This window comes from Manacus candei, unplaced genomic scaffold, assembly GCF_025592945.1.
Source record: "Manacus candei isolate 608988 ecotype Guabito, Panama unplaced genomic scaffold, ASM2559294v1 h1tg000159l, whole genome shotgun sequence".
Taxonomy (NCBI): Eukaryota; Metazoa; Chordata; class Aves; order Passeriformes; family Pipridae; genus Manacus; species Manacus candei.
In genome coordinates, this window is record NW_026138207.1 from 2,938,877 (window position 1) to 2,964,506 (window position 25,630).

Genomic DNA, 25,630 nt, shown 5'->3' on the forward strand with positions numbered 1-25,630 from the left:
CCACGTGTTTATACATGCAGCACATGAAAGCACACGCTGCACACTGTTTTGCTTACAGGCAAAGTTTTTACTGTTTGGGGATACCTGAATGAAAAAGCAAACACCTGTTGTTGGCTGGTTTGCTGCCTTTTTTTCTTTTTTCTGTTGGGAAAACTAACCTACTTCCAGCTGTGTGATTGTCTGATCAAGATGTAAACACAAAAAATGCTGTTACCTTCATACACACATTCCAATAAAAGCAAGACAGAACGCTGCGAGCCAAGCACTGAAACACCAGGAAATGGCAGAACTAAGGCTGCAGAACTCGCATGGCACAGGGTGTATCTTTCTGCTATTACAGGATCATGGTATTGTTTAGGTTGGAAAAGACCTCCAAGATCACTGAGTCCAACCGTTAACCCAGCACTGCCACTAAACCCTGTCCCTAATTGCCACAGTGCCACAAAAGATGATGCGATACTCCTACAGGTAGCAACGGCTTTCCTGGAAATAACCACTTTTCCCTGAAAAGGCATGCGAAGCCCTTAACTCCAACAATCCCTACCTGGTGAGCACCTGCCCTTTGTGAGCGGCTGCGAGGAGGCAGCGGTGCCTCCCGGCCGCTCCAGGTGCTCGAGGGAAGCGCGGCCGGGGCGGGGAGGAGCGCTCAGCTCAGCTCTGCTCCGCTGCCTCGCCCCGCCACACAAAGGGCCTCTGGCCGCCTGCCCCGGGAGCACGCACGGGGCGAGGGATGCCGGTGCTGGGGCGAGGATCGGAGCCCTGACAAAAGGCAACCCCTCGCCACCGCCCCCCTGCCCGCGGGCGGGGCCCCGCGACACCTCCCCTCCGCTGCATCCCATCCCGTTCCCTCCCATCCCGCCGGCCGGGGGGCGGTGCTGCCCCACTCGCCGGGGCGAGCTGCTGAGCGCCGGCGGCAGCGGTCACCTGGTCCTCCGGGCAGGGCGCCGAGGTGAGTGGGGTCGCCGCATGGCCCGCGGGCAGCCCCGCACCGCCCGCCCGGCCCCACTCGGCCCCACTCGGCCCCGGGGAGCGCCCCGACCCCGGGCAGAGCGGGGGGGCCCGGGCAGGACGGGCCGCGCCGGGTCACGGGCGGGCGTGTCGGGGCGGCTGCACCGCCGCTCACCGGGGCTCCTCGGCGGGGGCTTGTCCGTGTTTCTCTTCCTTCCTCTTTATTTAGTCCCCCTCAGTTTCGGTGGCGGTAGATCCGGGCTGGGGGAGGAAGGCAAACAAAGGCAAGTACGGTAACCTGCCTGAGAACGAGCGGATAAATATGAAACGGGGCGGTCGCCACGGGATGCCCTCTGCTCCCGGGGGTGCGGGGGCGGCCGGGGCTGCCCCGCCGAGCCTGCCCTGCGCTGCGAGGGTGCGAGCAGAGCTTGTGCAGCTGGGACTGTGGAAGCAAACTCGACAGCATCCCCGAATTAGTGAGACAAAGCGGTCCCCTGGTGTGAAGAAGTGGTGTTGGCTGGTGTTACCTGCAATGGTTAATCACACAGACTGTAAAATAGGATGTTTCTGCCGCTGGTAGTGTTTATTTACCTTTTGCATTTCACTGGGGCTACTGGGACTGGACTATTAAATTTGCCAGCAGTGTTGTCTGTAGATTTGATCGTTTTATTTTGGGGTTTTTGTTTGTTTTGTTTTTTGTTTGGTGGTTTGTTTTTTTTTTTTTACTTCTGTTCCTTTTTTATCTACAAAAGGAAGGAGATTTAAGTGTTTGTAATGTAAAAACCAGAAAGAAAGGTTTGTTTAAAGATATTTTTAGCCGAAACCCTTGAAAAGAAATTTTAAACTTCAATAGCCTTGGCAATGCCTACTGCCTATTTGTTCTTGCAAACCTTTTATTTAATTTTTAAAGCCAGTCTGATTTAGTGATTGCAGAATGACTGAGAATGTGAATAATAAAAGGTGAGAAAGCAAATAAAAAGAAACCAGATTTATTTTCTAAAAGATCTCCTGTAGGTTGCCTTTTTATGACAGTTTTCAAGTGCTTTTTGGAGTTTGTTAGTACTCATACGGCTTTTCTGGTTTGGGGAGTGGAACAGTCAAATTAATGCTCAGTAACAGGGTCTATGTTTATTAATGTTCTTATGCCGTGCAAGTTGGGTTAGCATGTTGAAAAATAAAGAACAGTATTCTAACATGTTGTCATTTTAGTAGGAGGGGGAAGGGAAAAAATTGATCTGGACACTAATTCAAGGAGGTGCTAAAGCACATGCCTAATAAAGGCACGGTGGTAGGTAGAGAATTGAGCATTGTTTTTGTACTTGATATTGCATGTTATTTCTCATTTAGGGCCTGGCTGCTACCACACAACCCTCTTATCCATTCTTGTCCCTTCTGTAGGGAGGTCGGGATTGCATCCATATGATTTTTTTTCTGTTGAACTTTGTGATTTTTGTGTTTCAGATGGCTTCCAGAACTGATATGCCTCACTGATTTGCGACTGGACTATACAAAATTACAGAAATTGCATGGAAAGGCCTTTTTTTTTTGAATAACAAATACAACTGTAAAATCAGTCTTGAAGGCAGCCATCTGTGTGCACTGTTGAGGCTTTGCTGGAGCTTCAAAATAGCTACCAGGTGTAATTGTCTTAAACTTGAAATTTTGAATGCAATTCTCCTTTCAAGATGAAAGTTGTTGTCAGTTGCTGTTTCTAACAAAATTACTCTGTTGGGTAAATCTATAACAACTTCGTTAGGAAGTAGTCATCATGGTTACTTAATAAGAAATTAAATCCCAGACAGATGGGAGGAGAACTTGTCTCTTCTTTCCTGAAGTATCTCCTTTACCTTGCACTTCTGTGCAACAAATTCTGCAGGCACAGGATACATTGGCAGCAGTGCTCTCCATCTCTGTAGACAGGCAGTTAGGAAAGGTTTCTTTAGCCTAAGGAAACCTCAGCCATGCCTTTTTTCCCCCATGTGCGTGATGGTAAAAGGCTGAATGCTGAAGCTACAGGTCTTGAGGGTTTTTTATGGGATATTACAAAATGCTTTTGATCTACCACAAGCTGGGGTTAGGAGGGAGGAGGAAGAGAAGGGACATGTGGAGTAGATGGTCTGTGAGCCCTTTGAAACTGGACACCTATTATATGTTTGTCAGCAAGTCAGTGGGATGAAGTGACCCAAGTGATCTCTTGGAGACCTGTGTCCTCTAAGCTGAGCAAAGCACGTACTCCTGTTTTACGGTTACTGAACAAAGGCGCTGTCCTTGAAGCTTTCTGCAGAGAAAGGTCTTAGGCATTCTCCTGAAGTTCTACCTTCAGGAGAAACTGCTAATATTATGATGCTTGTTCCCATGATAAATAAATTAAAATAGAACATACCATGTACTCACCGACCTATAGAAAGTAGCATATATTTTTCTTTTTTCAGCTGAATTAGTCTAGGAGTTGGAATTTGCATGCTTGGCCACGGGTACCTTTGAGTTAAGCAAATGGTATTTGTGTAGTGTCTTCGTGCTGGTGGGCAGCGTCTTGTGTTCATCACAGCTTTGTGCATCCGGTATAACACATCGGTGAGATGGGAGTTTGGGTTTATCATGAGAACAACTTGAATAAGGGGAGATTTATCAGCCCCTTGAAATAAGGGGTCAAGTACAAAACCACCTCATTCTCCACAGAGTGCTGCATAGCACTATCAGCTTCTATTGTGTTTCAGGCTCACTCTAAAAATGAAACCTAGCTTGTCATTCTCTGGGGTCTAGGGGAAAATCCCTGAAGTGTGTGAAATCTGAGTGGAAACAGATACAGACTGAACAGTTCTAGAGAGGTGTAAGCTGCTCTCCATGCCACTTTAGAGGACACCATGTTTGGGCCAGTGGGATTGTTTGGTTTCTCATGGATGGATGGAGAAATGAGTGGGAAAGAAGACTTTGTGTGGGGGCAGTATGAGGGGGCGGGAGGAGAAGTTTAGATACCTAATTTAAAAAGGAATGTAGGTGGTTTGGTGGGAGTTCTGAAGACTAAGAAAATAACGCTTTTGCTAATAATGATCTCCAGGCAACTAGAATTCTATAATATGGTGCTTTTCCCCACATTTACATCAACTCTCCTCAGACTCTGACTTTCTTTGGCTATATTCACTGAAAATAGGGAAGATCTTGCACTCGGCATTAGACATGAAGTTTGTACAGAATGGACAGCAAGCCACTTTTCAAATCCAATGCCGTGTTAAAGTTGAAGGCCTCTGGTTTTTCCTGTGGTGGATCCAAAGGGAAAATAACTTATAAGGTCCAGGTTTCTGAAGGATTTCGGATGCAGCTCTGGTGAAGATGCTTGCAGCTGATGGGGCAGGAAGAGTAACTTCTGGCTTTGCCCATACCTCATTTCAGTCCTGTAAGAAGCTGTTCCCTTGCCCTCAGGCTCTGCTCCAACAGTCTGTGGGCAGCTTGGTGGGCACTGGGCCTGTAGCTCTGAAAAGGGAGGGAGAATCTGGCTGACTACTTTGAAATTATTCCTTCACCCATGTGCAGAGTGGTTGTAGGCAGGCAGGCAGGAAGGTTGCTCAAGTCTTGGGAACTCAGCTAAGCTCTGTGATGTATGTTTACCTTCTTATTCGTTTTGTTAAAGGTCTTAAAATATAAGGCCCAGTTCTGAGTTAAGTGACAAAAGATAAACTTTTCCTGTCTGCCTGCCCCAAAAGGAGGAAGGAAGACAGCTGAGGACTTCATTTAAACTTGAAAGTGTTCCTCAAAAAAGAAGTGGCTACCTCTAAGACAAAAAGTTGAATAGGTAAGAAAGCACTTCTCTTATGAAACACATTTGATTTTTTTTTCCCTTTGAAAAGGCCTCAGTTTATCTCTTGCTAAATAATCATACAATTTCTTTGAAATTAGTATTTTCCACATAAATCTGTTGATGATTTCTAATATTTTGTGAAAGGCTTTTAAATAAAAAATGAGACCATTTATCTTGAAGGACTGCTTAGTACTCAAGTTTAAATGTAAAGCTCCAAATGAGAAAATATTTAGTCTTTAAATTGATTTTGAATTAAAACATAAAAGGGTATTTTACTTTCCCATAGAGAGAGATGAGAATGGGGCTTTGTTGCTGATGATTTTTTGTCTTAATCTTTCTGAACAAAATGTGAAAGGACTGGGGGAGGGGCAAGAGTAGAAATAAAATATCTCCATAGGCAGAACTTGAGTAGTTTAATGGGCTCTACTAAAATCCTGAAATGCTTTATTGTTTTTATTACATGACTCACATTTTGTGGCACTCTATCAGTAATGTATACAAAAGTGGGACTTTTCATGATACAAACTCTGGTTCATCCACAATTGCCTTGGACTCTCTCTGGAGTCAATGAGAGGGACTGATGAGCCCTCAGGAAGCACATCTCTTTTACACCAGTGAATGCTGAAGTCATGTGGGTCAAGTAGGTTCTTAACTTAGACCTCTCAGTTTCATGTCTGACTTTGGATGGGAGAAATATAGGCTGTAATGTGTGTCTTACGTATTTTGCACTTTCTCCTTGTACTGGGCAATGGGAAGAATGACTGGCCGGTATTGCAAAGCATAAAATTTGGAAAGAATGCTGCAGACCAGACACATGCACTAAAGGATTCTGATCAGAGCAATACTGCCAGGTTTAAATACCGTTCAGTGTATTTTAATGCATTCTAAAATAAAGAAACGTCCATTAGTCCTGTACAGATATTCAGTCCAATTCTCCTGCAGAGACCTGTAGGATACATGGATGAGCTCTTACTTCAGCAGGTGGAACTCCACTGCCTCTGTTGATGTGGGTGTACTGAGCTTGGTGAATTACTGAGTTTAAGCCTGCCTGTTCAGGCCAGATATTAAGCAGTTTTTCTTTAAGAACATTGGAATAAAGTGTCATTGTGTATATGGAAAATAAGGGTGTGAAATCTTAGTAAGTGCTAAATGTGGACCAGTTTTCCCCACACAAATATATTTTATTTCCCAGTGACTTAAATGGAGCAATGATGAAAGCATGATAAAATGCTGCAGTGTTTTAAATGCTGAGTGAGGTAATTCACAGGGCAATCTGAAAATATCAGACAAATGTTCTTCAAAGTGAGATATATTTAAATGCTTGTGTTACACCTGAGAAATAATGCCCTGACTAAATAACCAGGGGAATAGTGAATGGATTCAGGGTGATGGGGACCCAAGTAGTTAACTGCCATGGCTGCAGAGTATAGATTTAAGTTTAAGAGACAGCTGTGTGCTTTACATAATCTAGTTATATTTGAAGATAATTATTAACTACTGCCTTTGCAATGTTATTCTTGAATTAAAGGGGGAAGCAAATTCAGCAAAGTGTGTGTGCAAAGTGATTGAAACAGAGGTTTCAAAACCTGCTCTTTTGTCTGAATTTCATAAGCAATGGTTCAGAAAGCATTTGTACCTTAATTAAGGAGTAATGTGGAGTTAAGAAGTAAGCCATGGATATTAAGAATATTATTATATAGTCTTTATATTGCGTATTAATGCATTATGGGTCCTGTATGTAATTTCAGTTTCAAAGCTAAGGTATCATCCACCTAACGTGCTGCCAGAACTTGCAGACAAAGCACACAGCATACCTAATTGATATCAGAAGAGCAGGCAACTATTTGCAGTAAATGGGGGGTATGGTGACCCCTACCCAATGTACCCTGTGGAAATAACTGGCACCACAGGAGGAGAACACAGCTTTTACATGAAGACTTGAATTCACAGTGACGTGTTGTACCTGCTGTGTTCTTAGAGACTTCCCCTCCTTCCTAACTTAGAGCACAGCCAAAGCTGTAATGTAACTGTGCCTGGTCTGTACAGTGGTTCCTGCCAAGTCCTACACGTTCCTGTGTGCTTTGCACTGACCTGGATGCTGGTAACAGGCTCTACCACCTATCCCTGACCTGGCCAGCAACAAACCTGGTCCCTCCAGGGAGTCAGTCAGGAGTGAATGGATCCAGAGCCAGGACTCAAGGCAGGGATGTGATGTAGGCCTGCCCATGTAACAGGGTTGTAGACAGGCATGCCAATGGTGTAGCTGAAGAACAGACTAAAGGCCTTGAGCTAAGCTTAGGTGTAACTCTTGGGCCCATGGATAGAGGTCCTGGCAGCAGTGAAGTCTACCTGTGCCTTTGTGTCCTGACAAATGGATCCAGATTCTGCCCTTGCTTTTCCTTGGGTATTTCACTGACTTTGATGTCTGCAATCTTGTTTAAAACAAACAGAACCCCCAAAATTCTCAAGCAGTATTGATTTTAGCATGCAAAACTGAGGTTCAGGAGCATTTGTTTAGACCTGTAAATTTCAAAGGGAGATTTCATTCTTGAACTTTTTTCTTGATACATCAGTCTAGTGTTTTCATGCTGATTGAGGGCATTAGTTTATCTTTGGATGTTTTGGAATAATAAGAAAAACTACTTGTGTCTGCAGTATCCTTGCAGTGATCTAAGTGGAGATATATCCATCAGGGATGCTTTGGCCATTTGGAACATTTTACATTAGCTCTTAAAAGAGTAAGTTTGGGTTGTTTGGGTCCCCCCCTTTTTTTATGTTTTCCTTTTTATAGGCAATCTTGGTCAAGTAATTTTGTGAATGTCTGTGCAAGCTGCCTCTCTTCTTGAAATTGTGAAAAACAGTGGTTATGTTTCAGCCCTCTCGTACTTTTTTCCCCAGTTTGTTTGCCCCCCTGAGTCCCTACTGTGTTGGCTTAAAAACTAAGTTCACATTACTGCTCTTAAAGTCAAGATGATGAGTGGATCAGAAAACTAGATAAGGATTAAGGTCATAAATTAAATCTGTGTCTTTAACTGCATGTTTGGATATAATTATTTCTGCTAATCTTCAGGAGTTTCCATTCCTTAAGGAAAAGCAATAAATTAAAAATTTATTCCTAGAGTAATTTGCTGACTCCTGAAGCATGGATCCAGCTGCTTTTCAGTTCACCTTGCACAGGATCAAGGAGAAAAACTGCTGGTAGCATCTGGGATTCTTGTCTCTTTTAGAGGAGACTTCCCCATCTCTGCCCCAATTCTTGCAGTAAAAAGAAGTTTTGGGCTAGAGAACCTTAAACTTTACCAAGTGGCTTCAAGAAGTAAAATCTATTTAATGTCTCAGGTGTAAGGGTAATTGAAAGAATTCCCCTTGCTTCCACAGAACTAAAAATCAAAAAAGTTGAATTGCTATGGCATGCTTTCTTGGTTAGAACCTCAGTGCTGCTTAGGTACCTGTGTGTGCACGCCTGTGTGTGTTGTTGCATGTGGCATGCCAGACAGTTGCAGAGGCAGATGCAGCTTAAACCTGTGAACTATTTGCTACATACATTATTTACAAGCAGTATATGCATTAGTAAAGCTGTAAGTGTTTGCTGCTGTCTGTGTGCCAAGGAGGATGTGTGCACTGAACCTGTCAGGTCCAGCAGCTAGAAAAAGAGTTGAGAGATTTGCTTTTAAGTGCATTACCATCCTCTGACAAACGCTGCAAAACCTAGAACTCTGGAAATAGGTAAAGGGAGAACTGAGGAAATTGGCGGTATATTGGCTAAAGAAGATGCACCTTGCTGTAATACTTGAAGAGTGTTTTATCTGGAAATCTCTTCTGTTGAAGTAGTGCAGTAAGTGCCAGAGAGAGTACTTTACTCTTTATGGGGGACTCTTGGGAGATCTGGGGCTAAATAATGTGGGTGTCTTTTTTTGCCTGTCTCTTTTGAAACAGATAACCCTTTTATATTAAGAAGACTTTTTAAATGGACTTTATTTTGTTCAAGTCTATAAAACTGACACCTTTAAATGTAATATAGAGAATCCTGACTTTTATCATTGCTAATATCCATACTCGGGAGTGAGGCTTCTACTCAAGTTAATCAGCAGCTAGAAACAGAGATACACTAGAAACACTTGGATTTAGATGTTTACAGGACAGAGATTGTGCATCTCTTTCTTATCCAAAATGCATGAATTTTGCCCAGGGAGATGCACATCTCCCCTGCTTGGGCCTGGTGTTTTCCAGATGGCCTTGGAAAAGCATGTGAGGTCCCTTGTGCTTGGAGGTTTGGGACATTATTTTTATTCCCCACATACCTTCTGGAGGAGAGTGGGAACAAACCCAGCTCTGGATGTGGTGTAAATTCCTAAAGAAATGACACCTTGCTAGTACAGTGGAAGCAAGGACGGGTATCCTGGGAAGAGAACAGGAATGCAGTCTGGTTGTGTAGTGAGGGGCTGAGGAAGACCAAGGCAAAGCTGAAGGCAAGGGATGCAATGAATAACAAGAAAAGGGCTTCTACAGATATGTCAGCCACAAAAGGAAAGTCCAAGAAAGTGTACCCCTGCTGACAAGTAAGGGTGGCAAACTGGTAACAATGGATGAGGGGAAGGCTGAGGTACTCAGTACTCACTGGCAACCTCTCTTCCCACACCTCTCGAGTAGATGGACTGACTGCAAGGTGGGGACCAGGGGAGCAAAGTCCTTCCCACTGTAGGAGAAGATCAGGTTTGTGACCACCTGAGGAATCTGAATGTGTGGGACCTGATGAGATGCATCCCAGTGTCCTGAGGGAATTGGCTGATGTTGTTCCCAAGCCACTTTCCATGATATTTGAAGTCATGGCAGTCAGGTGAAGTCCCAGGTGACAGGAAAAGATGAAACATTGTACCTATCTTCAAAAAGGATAAAAAGGAGGACACTGAGAGCTACCAACCTGTCAGCCTCACCCCTGTGCCTGGAAAGACTGTGGAACAGATCCTCCTAGAAGCAATGCTAAGGCACATGGAGGACAGGGACGTGATTTGGGACAGCCAGCATGACTTTACCAAGGGCAAGTCCTGCCTGACCAACCTAGGGGCCTTCTACAATGGAGTAAATACATCAGTGGACAAGGGAATGGTACAGATGTCATTAATCTGGACTTCTGTAAAGTCTTTGACACAGTCCCCCACAACTTCCTTCTCTCTAAATTGGAGAGAGATGGATTTGGTGGGTGGACTGTTTGGTAGATGAGGAATTGGGAGGATAGTGATCAATCAGGTCAGAGTCCTGATCGACATCAATGACAAGTGGTGTGCCTGAGGGGTCTGTACTGGGACAAGTGTTATTTAATATCTTCATTAATGACACAAACAAAGGGATCGAGTGCACCCTCAGCAGATTTGCAGATGACACCAAGCTGAGTGGTGCATTTGTCACACCTGAAAGACAGGATGCCATCTAGATGGATCTGGACAAGCTCGAGAAGTGGCCCTATGGGAATCTCATGCAGTTTTAAGAAGGTCAAGTGCAAGGTGCTGCACCTGGGCTGGGACAGCCCCCAGTATGTGTACAGGTTGGGGATGAACTGATCAAGAGCAGACTTGGGGGTGCTGGTGGATGAAAAGCTGTCATGACCTGGCAGTGTGTGCTCACAGCTCAGAAAGCCAAACATATCCTGGATTGCATCAAAAGCAGTGTGACCAGCAGGTCGAGGGAGGTGGTTCTGCCCCTCTACTCCACTCTGGTGAGACTCCACCTGGAGTGCTGCATCCAGCTCTGTGGAGCCCAACATAAGGAGGATGTAGACATTTTGGAGTGAGTCCATAGGAGGGCCATGAAGATGATCAGAGGGCTGGAGCACTTTTCTTGTGAAAACAGGCTGAGAGAGTTGAGATTTTTCAACCTGTAGGAGAAAAGGCTCCAAGGAGACCTTACAGCACCTTCCAGTACCTGAAGGGAGCCTACAGGAAATTTGGACCAGGACTTTTTACAAGGGCATGGAGGGATTGGAAGAGGTAATATTTTTAAGCTGAAGGAGAGCTGATTTTAGATTAGATATAAGAAAGGTTTTTTTAAAATGGGGTGGTGAGACACAAACAGGTTGCCCATAGAGGTGGATGCCCCATCCCTGGAAACATTCATGGTCAGGTTGGATGGGCTCTAAGCAACCTGATTGACTTGAAGATGTCCCTACTCATTGCAGGAGCATTGGACTAGGTGACTTCTAAATGGTCTCTTCCAACCCAAACTATTCAATGATTCTACTTTGCAAAGTACCCAAATACCTCTTAGCAACTCCTAAGTATTAGGAAAGATCAAGCTGTTTCTTCATGTAGAAGAAATCATTTACAGTTAGCAATGATTGAGTTATAATTTCGAGAAGGTGATTTTTGTTTATGTTAAAAAAACCAAACAAACCCCCCTTTAGTTCTCTGACATAAACTGAGAAGCCTGCAGGTGTTTAAGAACATGCTTGCTCTCTTACTTTTAGGCACATATAATAATCCTGCTAATCAGCTCTTTCTAGGCTAAGGGAACTGTTGCCTCTTCCTTCTGCTCAGGAAGAGGGTAGCCCCAAAGGATCTGGGTGCTGTGTCAGAAACCAAATCTTCTCTTCCTCCCACATTTCAAGTGTCAAGGCTTCATGCATTTGATCTGTTTATGAAAATTTTGAACTGTAATTTCAACTCCTCATATAAGGGAATAATAGTATCTTGGTTTTTTTTAATTATTATTATTTTATTCTTATATTATTTCACTTTTTGACAGTCAGTGTTCTGGGGTTTTCTTTCACCTAGTTAAAACTGAGGTTTGGAAGGTGCTTTTAAGACAAATAATGACTTGTTCTGCTGAAAATATGGAGTGATAATGATATTTTTTGCCTTTATGCAGTTGTTATTAAAATCATATGTGACTTGATATTTGTATATTGTTTTTTGGGTTTTTTTTTCATTAGCTTCCTGACGTATGATATCAGCACTTTAAGAAATTACAGGGGACTCTTGGAGTTTTTACTTTGCATACTATACCATGGATGGCTGTTGTGTAGACAACATATTTTTTCTTCAAATAAAATGAAGATATATATTACTGTCAGTCTTAACATTATTTGAGCATTTTCTTTCAAGTAGCTAGGTTTTTTCCTTACATTTTGCAGAAAATGATTTTCTGTTTGTTTTTAAATTTAGAAATCAGCTTACAGAATTTTCATGTCTGACTACTGGTATCGGACCCTGATCCTGTGCAAAGAAACTGGAAGCTGCAATTGTTTTGCAACAGCCAGCCAGCCTAATGAAGAGAAAGAAGAAGATACAAACCATCAGGTTGTGGTGTCAGATATCATGCAGCTTGTGCAAGATAAGCAGGAGGTGCCAGAAAGCACAGCAGGTGAGAAAAATATAGTATATTTTGAAATTGTCTGGCTGGCTGCCAAACTGTATTTAGAAGAGGATTGGTGGCTTCAAGACTTTTAGCAATAGTGTCTCTGGCAAGGAGAGTAGGGCAGGATCCCAAGTAAAAGAATAGCTGAGTATTCACTTAGAGGAGGCTGATGTCACCACAAAAACATTTAATAGCAGCCAGTGAAGAATGAAGACCTGTACTCAGGAGGGCTGATGCTTATTATAAGAAATTAAAATAATTCTATGAATTAATTGTTTAGCAAAAAATAGGTATCCCAGAGAAACCTGACCTACCTTCCTACAGTTTTGAAGTCATAGTGTTGAAACTGCTGAGAATAAAGTACAAAATACTTCTGCACAGTGTCACATTGCTTTTGTTGCTGTGGTCCATAAGCAGAAAACTGTAGTGAACTCTAGTTTATAGTTACTGGGACTAAGAATACGTGTTTCCTTTTTTTTTTACGATACCATCTGATCTTACATTTACCCATGCAGGAGGTTGTTGTATTCATATATAAACTATGTGACCTTTGCCTTGGTACAAGTGCAGATGGACTGTAATTTTAAGATTTGATTAGCAATTGCATTTGATGGCATTTGGTCTTTATTAACACATAATTTCATTTTTGCAAATTTATTTTTATAAAGCCTCATAGGTAATTAAAGAACACCTTCACATATTAATGCAAACCTCTCTAAGCTGGAAGGATTATCCAAAACCAGAAAGGTGAAATTCACTAAAATGCGATTTTGCATTTAATATATAATTATAAAGCAGAATATGACTCCTTTGTCCTAAGAGAAAAAAAGCTCGTTCTTTCAGCTGTAATGAGCTAATGATGTTGGTGCTACTACAGAATGACTCATATTTTGCTCTGACTTAACAGGAAGTAGTGATTAGGGTAATCATTTTACTTGTGTACTAGTGATGCCTCACCAGAACATGAGATTTCTTTTGAGGGCAACAAGGAAAGATGCAAAAAAACCCTGTAGTAATTCCACAGAATGATGTCAGTGTTCGTCAGGTATGATTTCTGTGGAAATAAGGAGGGTGTATTAGACTGCAAGAGAAAACTGAAAGGAGATCACTCATATTTGGACTTTATAGTGGAGCTCTTTGTAAGTTATGGAAGAAGGTGGTCATGTGCTTGTATTAATTTTCTTGTTGTCCATATCTAATAGAGTAACAGAAAATGTGAACTTGATTTCTGCAGAGAATATTCATACATAATTAGAATTGTTAAACAGGCTACTTAAAGAACTTGCACAGTCTCTAGCCTGTTCTTAATGAAATCTCTAGTGAAACAACCCACTGCTGGAGGTGAGCTAGGTGTACTTGATTTCATCTCAGTGCTTTAAGGTAGGCTAAGAGGATTGTGCTTCTGTGGTGGAAGAAGAAACAAAAAAGTCCTGGGAAGGCAGGCCTGGAGTATGAACTCAGAGGAGAGACATTTCTGTCTCATGTTATCTAAAGGATTTAAAATGGGAAATTACTACTCTTCCTCTCCAGGAATTCAGGGCAGAGCTGTGTTGGGTTCAGATGAAGGTGCATGTGTGCTCTCTGTTAAGTATTGGTGAGTTAATGGTTGACTGGTTGATCTACAAAGGAAGCTTAGTAAGCTGCACAGATCAGAATGAAAGCACTGAAGGCGGACCAGGAACTGAGTCTATACATACACTTCATAGGCATGAGACTGCCTATAACAGCCTGAACATACTTGGCTATGCTAATTTCACTTTTAGCTGTGGCTGCTGTCCTTCTATCACTGTAGTGTATGTGCAAGGGATATGAGGTTTAGTGAAAGAAGTTCTGGACCGAGTTTCCTTGCCTGAGATGCAGCAGATTTTTCACTGTGGATTACATCCATACCTGGCTCGACAGCTGAATTGCAAGTCATTAATTGAAACTGAAAAGGACCTGATGATAAGATACTCTTTATGCCTGGAAAAACAAGGATGTAATTTTCAAAAAAAGAAGTGTTTTCTTTTGACTTGAAAAAGACAATAGTGTATAGACTGGGAAAGGAGCTTTTCCAGAACTAGGCAGAGACTCTACATGAGAAACTTACTGATGGATAATTTTCTGCTAAAGTTATAAACTTTAAAACTAAATGAAGTATGAAGGCTCTTCTTGTGTCATAATTAATACTGGCTTTTCTAGTATTGAGGACTGAATGAATCATTGTGTTTGTGGCCATTTTACTGAGTTTTGATTTTTAACAAATTATTACTCTTAATTGATGCAGTCTGCATGTTAATATTTTCTGACTTTCTCAAGGGACTGCTAAAATGAATCTGCTCTGAAAAGAACTACAGTGGCATAACATAGTGAACATTTAAAATGGGTAATTTGTTTGTTGGGTATATGGTGGAATGAGCAGTTGTTTTGCTCTAGCTTTAATACTTATCCAAATATTTATTTCAGGAAAATAAGCAAGTATTTCTTGTGGCTGGTAAACAGAGCCATAGTCCCTTGTTCTGTGAAGCTAAGCTTTATAGGTGACAAAAGGCAGAAAGGGAAATGTTGCTGCAGAAGATAAACTCCAACAATGTTGGAGTCTTCTCCCTTCTCTATTTTTGGCTTCTGAAAGCAAATGGGAGAGTTCTTAGTCTCTCATGAAGACTAATAATACTGTATGATGGAGAGCATCTCGCTGCTCTTCATTAAACCATATGTTGCTGTTACTGAAGTTTTAATTCCCTCCTCCTCCCCAGGAACTCATCTGCTGTGCTATTGATAATATATTAACAGCAATAGTTTCACTACAGTGACTTTCTAGAAGTTATAATTAAGATCAGGTCTTCATTGTGTCTGCAAGTTTGCACACAGAGAGAACATATTGCATCTTGAAAGCTTTAAAAGTCTAGCTTGAAAGCAATAGATGAAGCAGCATGCAAAATTTGGCTTGTGGCAGAGCATAACCAAGATGGAAGCATGATAATTAATGTCAGATCAACTTGTGTGTTCTCTTGCCTCATTTCAGATTGTGTGTATAATACATCCTTTCCCCTCATCTTCAGCAGAGGCTGAAAAATGGAAAGATCCTGGAGAAAGGATGGAGGCATGAAAGACAGTCACGAGTCTTTAAAAATAATTAAAAAAAAAAATCCAGTATTACTGTAATTTCTTAGTGCCTGTTATGTTCTACCTGTCTGGCATTGGACTTCAGGAGTGCCACACTGTTGTTACTTACATAACAACAATTTTTTTTTTTGTTTTTTTTTGAATGGGGCTTTTCTGCTCTAGAGATTTCCCTTTCAAATGGAAATTCAAATTGCTATTTTTTGTTTGTTTGTTTGTTTTCTCTGTTGAGCTCAGGTCTGTTTGGAATTTAATCTTTTCACATGGTTTTTCAGCCTTCTGCCATGATGCAGTAAGGAAGCAGAGGAAACCTTTTGTGGTATCAGGATTTGCTAATGTTACATCTTAGTGATTGCTGATGTAGTAGCCATGAGGGTGCTATAGTCAAAGCTTTTACAAAAGTAAGGGACTATCAAGGTTCTGCCCAGGTTTTGAGGAATCCAGGAATAAATGTGACAACTGACTGAAGTCTGAAGTTTCATTGGTCCAAACTTAACCTAAGATGACATACTTCATGAGTAGGAAAACAGTTTTTTAAACTATTTTAAATTATAAAACGGGTGCCTTTTTAGCATTTTACCTGATTTTTAGCACTTTTGTATGAGAAATTACAAGGCAGCTGAGAAGACAGCTAAGGACTGTGATATGCCAATTCTAACACTTGTAACAGTGCTGCAAAACACACTATCAGCTGTTGTACTCACAGGCATTTGAAATGCTCATCTGTTACAGTGATGTGCTCTTGGAAAAAATATGTGTGGTATCATCTCAAAATGTTAAATTGAATTGTTTTCCATACATAAACACCTTTCGAGGTACTGCTCAGTGGCATTACTGAGGGTGACAGCTTTGACTGAATAATATATGTGCTGCAAGATCACTGGAACAGTATGGTCAGGTTACATTATCAAGACCACTGATGATGACTCGTCACCTGCACGAGAGGGGGGAAAAAACAACATGTTGTTTCTTAAACAGTTGTATATCCTGGTAACTCTGATTATGCTCTGAACCCACAGTATAACTTCAGTTATACTTACTAGTCCCTTGCCTCCACTAGTCAGAACTGCATAAATACAAGATTTCAACAGTAATGTACAACAGAAGCATTGCAGGTATTCGTCGTTATAATAATTATACTGTTTCAAATTAAGTGACTTTTCAGAAAAACAGCAACTAATGCTGTTTGGATGCAGTCCTTTCTATTCCTCAAGTTCTACAAAGACAACCTTTAAAAAATCTTAATTAAAAAATAAGAAAACTGAAATTTATCTTAGAAACTGCTTTTATTGGTAGCTAAAAGAGTGCTATTGCATAAATGAAGGACTTCTCCACAAAAAGGCAGTTTGTTTGAAAAGTTCCTTGATTTTTGGAGGTGTTTGATATTTAATATGATAAAGCTTCTTGGAGAATATCTCACTAGAATTTTAATTTTAATTGCCAAAGCTGTGTACATTACAGCATACTTTAAGTAACAACTTGATGAAAAGCTTTTTTTCAGGGGATATCATATAAACTAGATAGCTTATATACTAGATATATAAGTATGTACTAGATATATAGGTAACTTAGTATATACTAGATGTAAAAATGAGCTACGGAGAGATATTTTGGTAATGTCAACAGTAAAATTCAGAGTATGTGTGTATATATGTGTGCATATATATATATGTAATTTGGTGCCACACTTGATGAATTATCACTTAAGCTAGCAGGTATATGTGAAAAATGAGGCTATGAATATCAGACCAAGTATTTTTGACGTTGTTTGCTTACTCAACCCCCCCCCCCCCCAACTAAAATGTCATGTTAAACCCAAAATTCGTGAGGCAGTTGGAGATTTCCTCTTTGTTAGAATATCCATATGCAGCTACAACACAACTGCTTTTTTTCATGGGAGTGACACTGTCATCTGATTAACACTGGTACGTCTTCAGTGGAATGAAGATGGCATTATGTACTTCTCAGCCCGTCGTGCAGGTGCTAAATAGCCCCTGACGTTTCTTACCTTTAAATACAAGCCAACCAGGGCAGGAGTCCCTAAGCTATAATGCACAAGCCACTTAGTGATACACAGTCCAGCACGTAGCTGGGAGCTATTGTTGTCCCAGATGGCATCTGTCACAATGCTCAAGAAGGGAGAATTCAGGATTTATCTTCTGTTTTATGAGCATTGTTCCGGGCTCACCGTGACAGTTGGCAGAGAAGAGTATTTGTTTTGCTGTATGCTTTTCTTCGTCTGCTTGGTGACAGTGGATTGTCCCTAAAAGACTAGATGTGTTTTACTCTGGAGCTTTTAAGTATATTCACGTGGAGCTTTGTTTGGTACTGGTAGTTTGATTGATCTGAGTGCATGTCCAAGTAAGATACAGCAGATATGTGTGCACAGTTAGCATTTCCTGATGTTCAAGGCTATTTGCTTACAGTGGAACTCAATTGTATAAATAAATGTCTTGTCAAACCTGTTCCTTTATTGGCTGCTATAGGACTGGTACCAGTCTCAGAACGTGTTTGCAAACCAATGTTTTTATGTCTTAGTTAAATGGTCTGCCTTTTATTAAAACTGAGTTTCTACTGAAGGAATTTGGCAAATTCTTATGAGCTTAACTTTTCAAAATGAGACAGGTTTAAAGCTAATTGAAATAATCTATCTAACACGGAAAAGAGAACCTTTGCATGGTAAACCTTCTGTATTGTGTTGCTGCTTTGAGTAATAGAGCAGTAAAATCCAGTCTGATTAAAATCAGTAGGAGTCTTGTCAGGATTTTCTTCTTAAGACTTCTAAGCTATGCAGGTTAACCAGCCTCTTAAATGAAATTAATATTAGACATCTTACTCTAATTCCTTATTTCCTGGGAATTGCAGCAAATATGGAATATATAAAAATAACTTAATGTTCAGCTAGTATCATTCAGTTCAAGAAGTTAGAGCAGAAAAGTTCCATTAGTGTAAAAAGGCACTGCCAGCTAAAAATGAGCTATGGAGAGGTATTTTGGTATATGTCAGCAGTAAAATTCAGAGTGTGTGTGTACATATGTGTGAACATATATATATGTCTGTAATTCGGTGCCACAGCTGATGAACTTTCAGTTCAGCTGCTGCTTGCCGAAAAGTTTTTTTTCAGGAAACCGTCCTGCCTGAAATTCCTCTTAGCCCTTATTAAAGGTGGGAAAGCATTTTTAATTTTTTCTCCAAAGTTCTCTGAACTCGATTGAGGAAGATTTTAGAGAGATGTTCCAAGTAACATGTCCTGCAATGGCTTATACATCACAACTTTCAGTGGGTACTTGGTGTATTGGAAATACTTTTGCTGCATTGTTACACTTCGTTCTACTTTTTTCCCTGTTGTAATGAGCAGTCCAGTCACACAGCATTTATTTTTCCCTTTCTATTCTCCCATTTCCTAGAGAGTGATTTGCTTCTCAGAAAGTGTTTGACTGGGGTTCCTTTTTAGCTGGAGATCACATGAACTTGGGAGGTATAGCTGGAATTCTGCCTTCATTTCACTGCCTGTTCTGTGCTTGGAGAGCTCCTTGCCGAGGGAGATGCAAACTGCAATTATCTGTACAAAGAAGCAAGAACTTTTTAAGATTAAGTTACAGGGCAACTATACCTGCTTTGTTCTGCATGGTGTTCAGAATACTTTCATGGTAAGAAGTGATGAATGTAAACTGAAATTTGGCCTTTCCTCAAATAGTGGCATTTTTATGTGACATAGGGAGATATGAAGTTATTCTCCAGCAAAATACAGCAAGTGAAAAGTTAATACAACTTTCTTGGAATGATATATTTTAATATTATGTAGTTATAGATGTATTTCTGTTTATCATCTGTTTGAAATATATAGCCATTTAATCAGAAGAGAAAGCAATAACAGTTTATTATGAAAATTCCTAGCTTTTGTGATGCATCTGAATGTAACAAATCTTTCTCGTTTGATGTAAATTATGCTTTGTTTTTCAGGAATTCTTAGTGCAGGATGAAGCCTCAGGTACTTGCTGAAACTAAAACAGGAAAGCTATGTCAATTCTGTTTAGTCTCTGACATTAGTACCTTTGTGCTTTTGGTGCCTCAGGTGGCTCCAAAGAAATTGGAAAAGTGCCTAAGCAGCAATATAATTGAAATTCAAGAGGGGCTACATGTCTAACCTGTTTGGGCATTTTGTAAATCCCATTTTCCTGCATCTGTAGTCAGTGGATATCTTTGCAAATCTGCTTGATTATAATATCCAAACAGAAAAACCCAAACTCTGTATTAGAAATTGGCTTATTCTTCTGCAAGGGCAGGATGCTTTCTGGATTTGGCACTTGCTCCTTAGGCCATGAAGATGGAGAAGTTGTGAATGTAAATGTTAGGTCTTGGATAGGTGCAGTAGAAACCATCTCAGTGACAAGGTTTCACATGCTGTCTTGATGTCATTTCAGGGTCATCTACATATCTGTACGGGTAAAATGTGGTGGGGTTAGACAGACTCACTGGCTTCCAGCTGGACTGTTTGTCATAGAAATGAATTGCTTTGCCTCAGTTCTAACCAGTACCCAGATTAGATGTTGGGTTCAGTTGTTGCCTCTGGCACTGAGGAATTACTCAGGGCTGTTTCATGCAAATGTACAGATTTGCTGGGATTAATCAGATGCACTGTCTTTCAGTGTTTAGAAAGTCAAAGTCATTGCATAGGAGGAGGGTATTTTGGTAATGTAAACAGTAGAAAATAATGAAATAAAATATTGATTTTTTTTTTTCAACTATAGTTTTACTTTTTGCTATAGTTGCAAATATTTATGTCCATAAATAAGGTGCTTAGAAATCTTTCTACCACTGAAAAGACAGCTATCTAGGAATTCCTTTGTTTGTTATATTCAGGTACAAGCTGAAGACTGGATGCATAGTGATATGACTCAGTTTCTTGGATGCTGAAAATTGTGCTGATTTAGAGTTGACCAGAACTGGTTAAATGACCAGCTGTCAAAGGAAAACCTTTTCCTTCAGCTATAGATACTGTGTTTAATTTGGGCAATTTAAGTTCCTTAGTGATAAGTTTTATTTTCACAGCTCAGCTTACCAGATCTGCTTAAGCCTATTTGTTGATCATAGGGTACATTAGAAAAATTGTGATTCTTTAAAATTATTTATTGCACATAATTAGATTATTGCTTATAATCTTAAAATGTCATCTAAACTAATTATTGAACAGACTAATATAATTTCCATTGACTGTTGCTAAACAACTCTGTTTAGAGAAGAGGGAAGTAAATTTGATATTGCATCTGGAGTCTGTCACTTAAAAGTCTCCACTGTTAAATTTGTGCGACCTGTTTTGCAAAGACTTACCTTAACTTCTACTGATTACTAAGTGTGTGGAAGAAGGAGGGGAAGGCTTTGAGGTATCCCTGCGACACGTGTCACTTCCATCCAAAAATCATGTTGGGGAAAAACAACTACACTGAAAATGATGGCTTGAATGGAAAATAAGCCACCTGGGATTAACTGCTGCCAAGAAAATGTCCAAAAGGTGAAGGTTTTAGGGAAACCACATCAGTGTTGCTCTGCTGAGGTTGCTTTGAGCTAGAGAGCTGGTCTTTTAAAACCAGTCAGTCTTACTAGCAGCTTCTTTTTCCAGTAAGGTGTGCAGATACATGCATGAGGCCTCTTATGTGCAGAGAAGGTATTGGGGCCCTTTGTAATGCTGTCTGGAATTGCCAAAAAATCCACTTGAGACAAGGCTGTTGGGCCTAAAAGCAGAGTCAGGTCTCTTAATGCTGCCTGAAGTCCTCTTCACTAGAACTCTGTGATGAGAAGTTTTTTCCAGGAGAAATACTGGAAGTTTCTTTTTTCCACATAGGCAGGGCTTCTAGTCAGAGAATCAGGGGGAAAATACAGAAAAAAATGCCATGTTACACACGTTAAGCCATTGTACTCTTTTCTCCCTCTGTACTACTGCTTATTTTGAGAAACACCTCATTTTAGAACATGCAGTGTATGTTATAGAACCATACTATGTATTGAAATTTGCTGTTCTGTGTCCTGTAACGTGCCTCTGTGTAGTTTCAGTGCAGAGCAATGGTATGTGGTGTATTGTGTACCCTGGCATACTTCATTCCACAGAAATGGCCCTTGCCTGCCCTTTTCACTTTTGCAAAACACATTTACATAGGAAGGCTACTGATGAGATTATAGAAGGTATCAAAATAGTATTTTGATACCTTCTATAATAGTATATCAAAATAGTGTTTGTAGCCTGGACTGATCCCAAAGGGAACAGTTGAGTTGTCTTCCTGTTTTACCAACTGGGGGGGCTCCAGCAGTGCTGCTGGACTTGCTGTAGTTCACTGCACTGCAAAGGAAGAAAAGGTTTACCAGTGGTATGAAGGAGAGAACAGTACCAGTGTTTGTGGTGCTTTGGTAGCATTTAGATGTTTTAAGTCCAAGAGGGTGTAATTCCTTCAGTAATTTTTCTGAGGAGGGATTCATCTTTAGTTTGGGATGTGTGATGTTCTTGAGCTGCTACATGTGCCCAGCATACACCTTGCTTGGCCTCTCATTTGGTAGGATAGTCAGCTTTATGCAGCTTTATGCAGGCTGGTTAAAAAGGCATTGGGGTTCCTAACATGTCATAGCAAAGGGATTGGAGCATTTGCCCACAAAAAGAGTGCTCCTCAGTTTCCTTCTCAGCCTGAAGTCTGGGTGGATGCTCAGTTGACTGGCTGCTGGACTCCTCTTTGATGACGACTCCGTGTTGAAGGAGTGAAGATTCACTAGACCAGAGGGGGTGGTAGCAAGGGGAAACTTGTTTTGCTGATGACTGAGGCCCCAACTTGTAAAATGAAAGTCTTGAGTTTTGCTCTCTGTCTCCAGTAGCATTTGTACATCTAATAAAGAATTACTTGGTTTGTGATGCACAGTGAGTGCTTGGAATAGGGCTCCTGTTCTCATCTGGATGCTTTTTAGAAGAAAGAATTGTGTAGATGTCAAAAGCCAGGCAAGGGGTATGATTGTGAACCCTGATCGTGGTGTGTGCCTTTCAGCAGGCAGATAAAATACCAGTTTCTGCAGAAGGGCACAGGAAGGGATGAGGCTGAGCTGCCCTGTCATTTTCTTTGGCTTGCTTAGATGAGCCTGTCAGAAATGTGGCCCTCGATTATTGTGTTCCACTTACAGAATTTAGACCCTGGTAGATTCTATTATGGAAGGCAAATGCTGGGTGTTATAAGGCCAAAGTCCTTTGGAATCCTTGTTTTGAGCATTTAGTAGGTTCACATGTGTTAATCTTGTTCTTTGTGAAGTTCTGAAGAACTTCTGCTTGGTCTGATCTGGTTGGTTATTAGTCACTGCTGTTTGGTTGGTACTGGTTTGGTGGAGGTTTTTCTATTTATTTATTTTGAAAACCTGTGTAATTGCTTAACAATGAAGAAAAATAGATTGTAAGAGCAAAAAGGTTTATAATAAAACTCTTCATTGCATGAACTTTAAGAATATTTGAATACTTCTACTGGCAGAATTCTTGCCAACTGGTTCTGTTAGCCCAGTGTATGTAATATTCCTAAATGTAATATGTATATGTGTTATGTTATCTCCAGAGGGCAACAAGAAGTCGCTACTATTTTTTGTCCATCTCGTTGTTGGGTTTGTTTTCCTTTTGGAGAGGTGAATAGAGAGCAAAAGCATATTTAAAAGTTCAGTTCCTTTCTGGTTTCACAGTGACCACTGCCAAAGTATCCAGAGACAGATGCTGTGAGTATTGCATGCCACTGTGCCTGGCCCTTTAATCTCTTCTAAGAAATTGAATCTTGCCCTTCCATGCCCAGTAGATGCTGCTGTTGAATCAATAACACTGAAAGAGGACAAGTGGAAAAAAGCTTTCGGAGCTCAGAAGATATGGTAAATATTCTGGTATCTTATTATGAGAAAAGGGGCTAATGTAAAAAAAAAAGCAGTGCCCATATTTAAATTTATATATCTGGCCTTGAGAATCTGTAGCATAAATGAGAAGTAAACATTGCGTGTGTAACTGAGTTATAGGTTTAATGTCCTGTGGAAGAAGTGCATTGAAAGTGGATTTCCTACTTGCATCTCCATGAGAGTTTTATTAAATATTTGTATTTATACTTTCATCCTAAGAAGCATGAATCATATCAGTCATGGAGATATCTCTGTAGCATGATACAATTTTGCAAACTATGCTATATGGTCAGAATAGGCATTCCTGCAGCCTCTCCCAAGTCTGCATTGTTTCTATGTAGCTGGAGCCTTGCCAAGCTGTTGAAGCACTTTTTAGGATGAAAACCCATGACACGGGGTGGGCTTTGTGCACTTATTGAAGGAGACTGTTCAGGGGAGGCAGGTCACTTCTGGAGGGGGGACTGGAGGAGAAGAAAGAGGAAGACATTTAAAGGTGCTATTCACTGTTCAATAAGGTCATGTGCAGGGGAAGCTTTTTTGAAATTATTTTTTACTGAGGACTGGTCTTCTAACAGAGTTTGAGAAGTAGTTTGTTATTGATACAAAAAACCCCATGTGAATAAAATACTGAGGAGACAAGTAATCTCACTGCTCAATTTTCATTCCCTGGTATATGGGAAAACACCTGCAGCTGCTGGTTTCCTTGGTAACAAGTTCACTGCAAAAGCCAAATGCACTACACTGAGCCTTTCAGTTTTACTGCATTCGAGAAGAGTTTAACATGCACACTTGGGCCTTTTGACTGCATTTGTTTCTCAAATGCTGTGTCATTTGTGCTGTTCTCCTATAAAATGCCTGATTAAAGAAGATGTGCGACATGCTTTGGATTTTGGACAGAACAACAAAAAAGGTTGGTATTTACAAGCCTAAATGTGGACTAATTATCTGTGTGTAAATATTTACTTACAGCTTCTATTTTTCTGAACACTTACTTCTAAAGTCTTGCCTTCTAAAGCTCAATGCTATTGTTTGTATATTGTTGCAGTCTTAGCTGTTTTTTGGAGCTGGAGATCAGAGTGCTGCTGAAAGGAATTGCTAGTACATTTGCCATATAACAGAATTTTGGCAGGACATTGGTTTTATTTGTAGTTCGTGTAAGTAACTTAATATGGGATACATGTATGTGCTCTCACAGATGAGTATTTTTGCTCTGACTGTGAGAGGAGTATGATTTCATATATTGTGTTAGAAGATTTTAGTGATGCTTATGATTAGCTTCAACTGTTCGAGCCAAAAATAAATCTATGTGTGGTTGTGTAATTATATCAGAAAGAATTAATTTAAAACTTACTTGTATTATTGAACTTTAAGAAAGAAAAACTCTGTTAAGCAAGTATTGTGTAAAAATTAGATTGTTTTTCAGCAGATGTGTTTAGCACAGCTACACATATTTGTGTACCTGGGCCACAAGTACATGAAGTAGAAGGCACATTTGTGACTCTCTGTTCACAAAAGAGTTTCCCATATATATTGGAAAAATAACATATAGTTCTGAGAAGACTAGGCTTTACAGAAAAACACAACACATGTTGACAAAACATTGTCAGTAAAGGCAGTAATTCCATAGTGGGATTGCTTCCTAAAATAGGTTTTAAAATGTTTCATAAATTCCTTTTCCTTTCTAAAAGGAGGCAGCTGTTCACATGAAATTATATGAGTTTAATCACTAGGCCTTTGTATTTAGTGTTTTAAACAACCTTTGAATCTGAGACCTTACTGTGTTCCCCCCACAGATAATGTCAGCTGTCATTGCTGAGGTATTTCTTTTTAAAGAGTTCTCTCTCTAGGAAAGAAGTTTTCATGGACTTTCTTTTATTACTATTTGCTTTGGGTGCTCTAAGTTACTAATATTGCATGAGAATGGTCCATGTGCTCAGTGTGTACAAACTGAATCTATTTGGGGATTGAGAAGGTGGGAAGAGCAGCCAGATAAGGCAGATGTAGAGTGAAAGAATTATTTGTATGTCGTGGCTATTCGTTTCTGTTTTCCAGATCCTATCCTACCTCTCCTTGTTGCCTTTACACATTTAAAAATCTAGACTACAAAAACATTTTTTCTATTGTAAAGCAAACAATTTAGTTTCTTGAAAACTGTGCTGCCTCATTCCATGAAAGCAATAAAATTAAACCATTTAATAGCAACTTCTGCTTTTTGAGAACTCTTTGCTTGCAGCCCTCTGCCCCACTGCCAATTACTCTACAAGACATCCCATTTGTCCATACATGTGACAGTGAAGAGAAATCTGATATTTAGAAAGATGAAGTAGGATAACACTTTTTACATGTAACTTTGTGTTGTGGAAAGCTTTTTGATACTTAAAGAATCTCTGACTTCTGTTTTTGATAACATAATTTGAAACATTATTTTCTAGATTGTTTATTGTTATGCATTTCTTTGGATTTACTCAGTAGAGCCTTCCAGCCAAAGTTACTTAATGATTTATGCTTTTGTAGCAGGGGATCCTAGCAATGGCA

At 40.3% G+C, this 25,630-nt stretch overlaps 1 protein-coding gene across 5 annotated transcripts in view; it reads left to right on the forward strand.

Annotated features, from left to right (window-relative positions):
• Nucleotides 1–812: 812 nt before the first annotated feature.
• MCF2L (MCF.2 cell line derived transforming sequence like) overlaps nucleotides 813–25,630 on the forward strand; it is a 161,789-nt gene continuing 136,971 nt past the window's right edge. For 3 of the 5 annotated variants that reach the window (XM_051772807.1, XM_051772808.1, XM_051772813.1), the window contains exon 1: nucleotides 11,902–12,100. In XM_051772807.1, coding sequence (XP_051628767.1) covers nucleotides 11,923–12,100 — 178 coding nt within the window. In that variant the 5' untranslated portion in view covers nucleotides 11,902–11,922. Of the gene's footprint in view, nucleotides 950–11,901; nucleotides 12,101–23,753; nucleotides 24,006–25,630 lie in introns of those variants that run through there. The other 2 variants (XM_051772806.1, XM_051772810.1) reach the window with 2 other exon arrangements.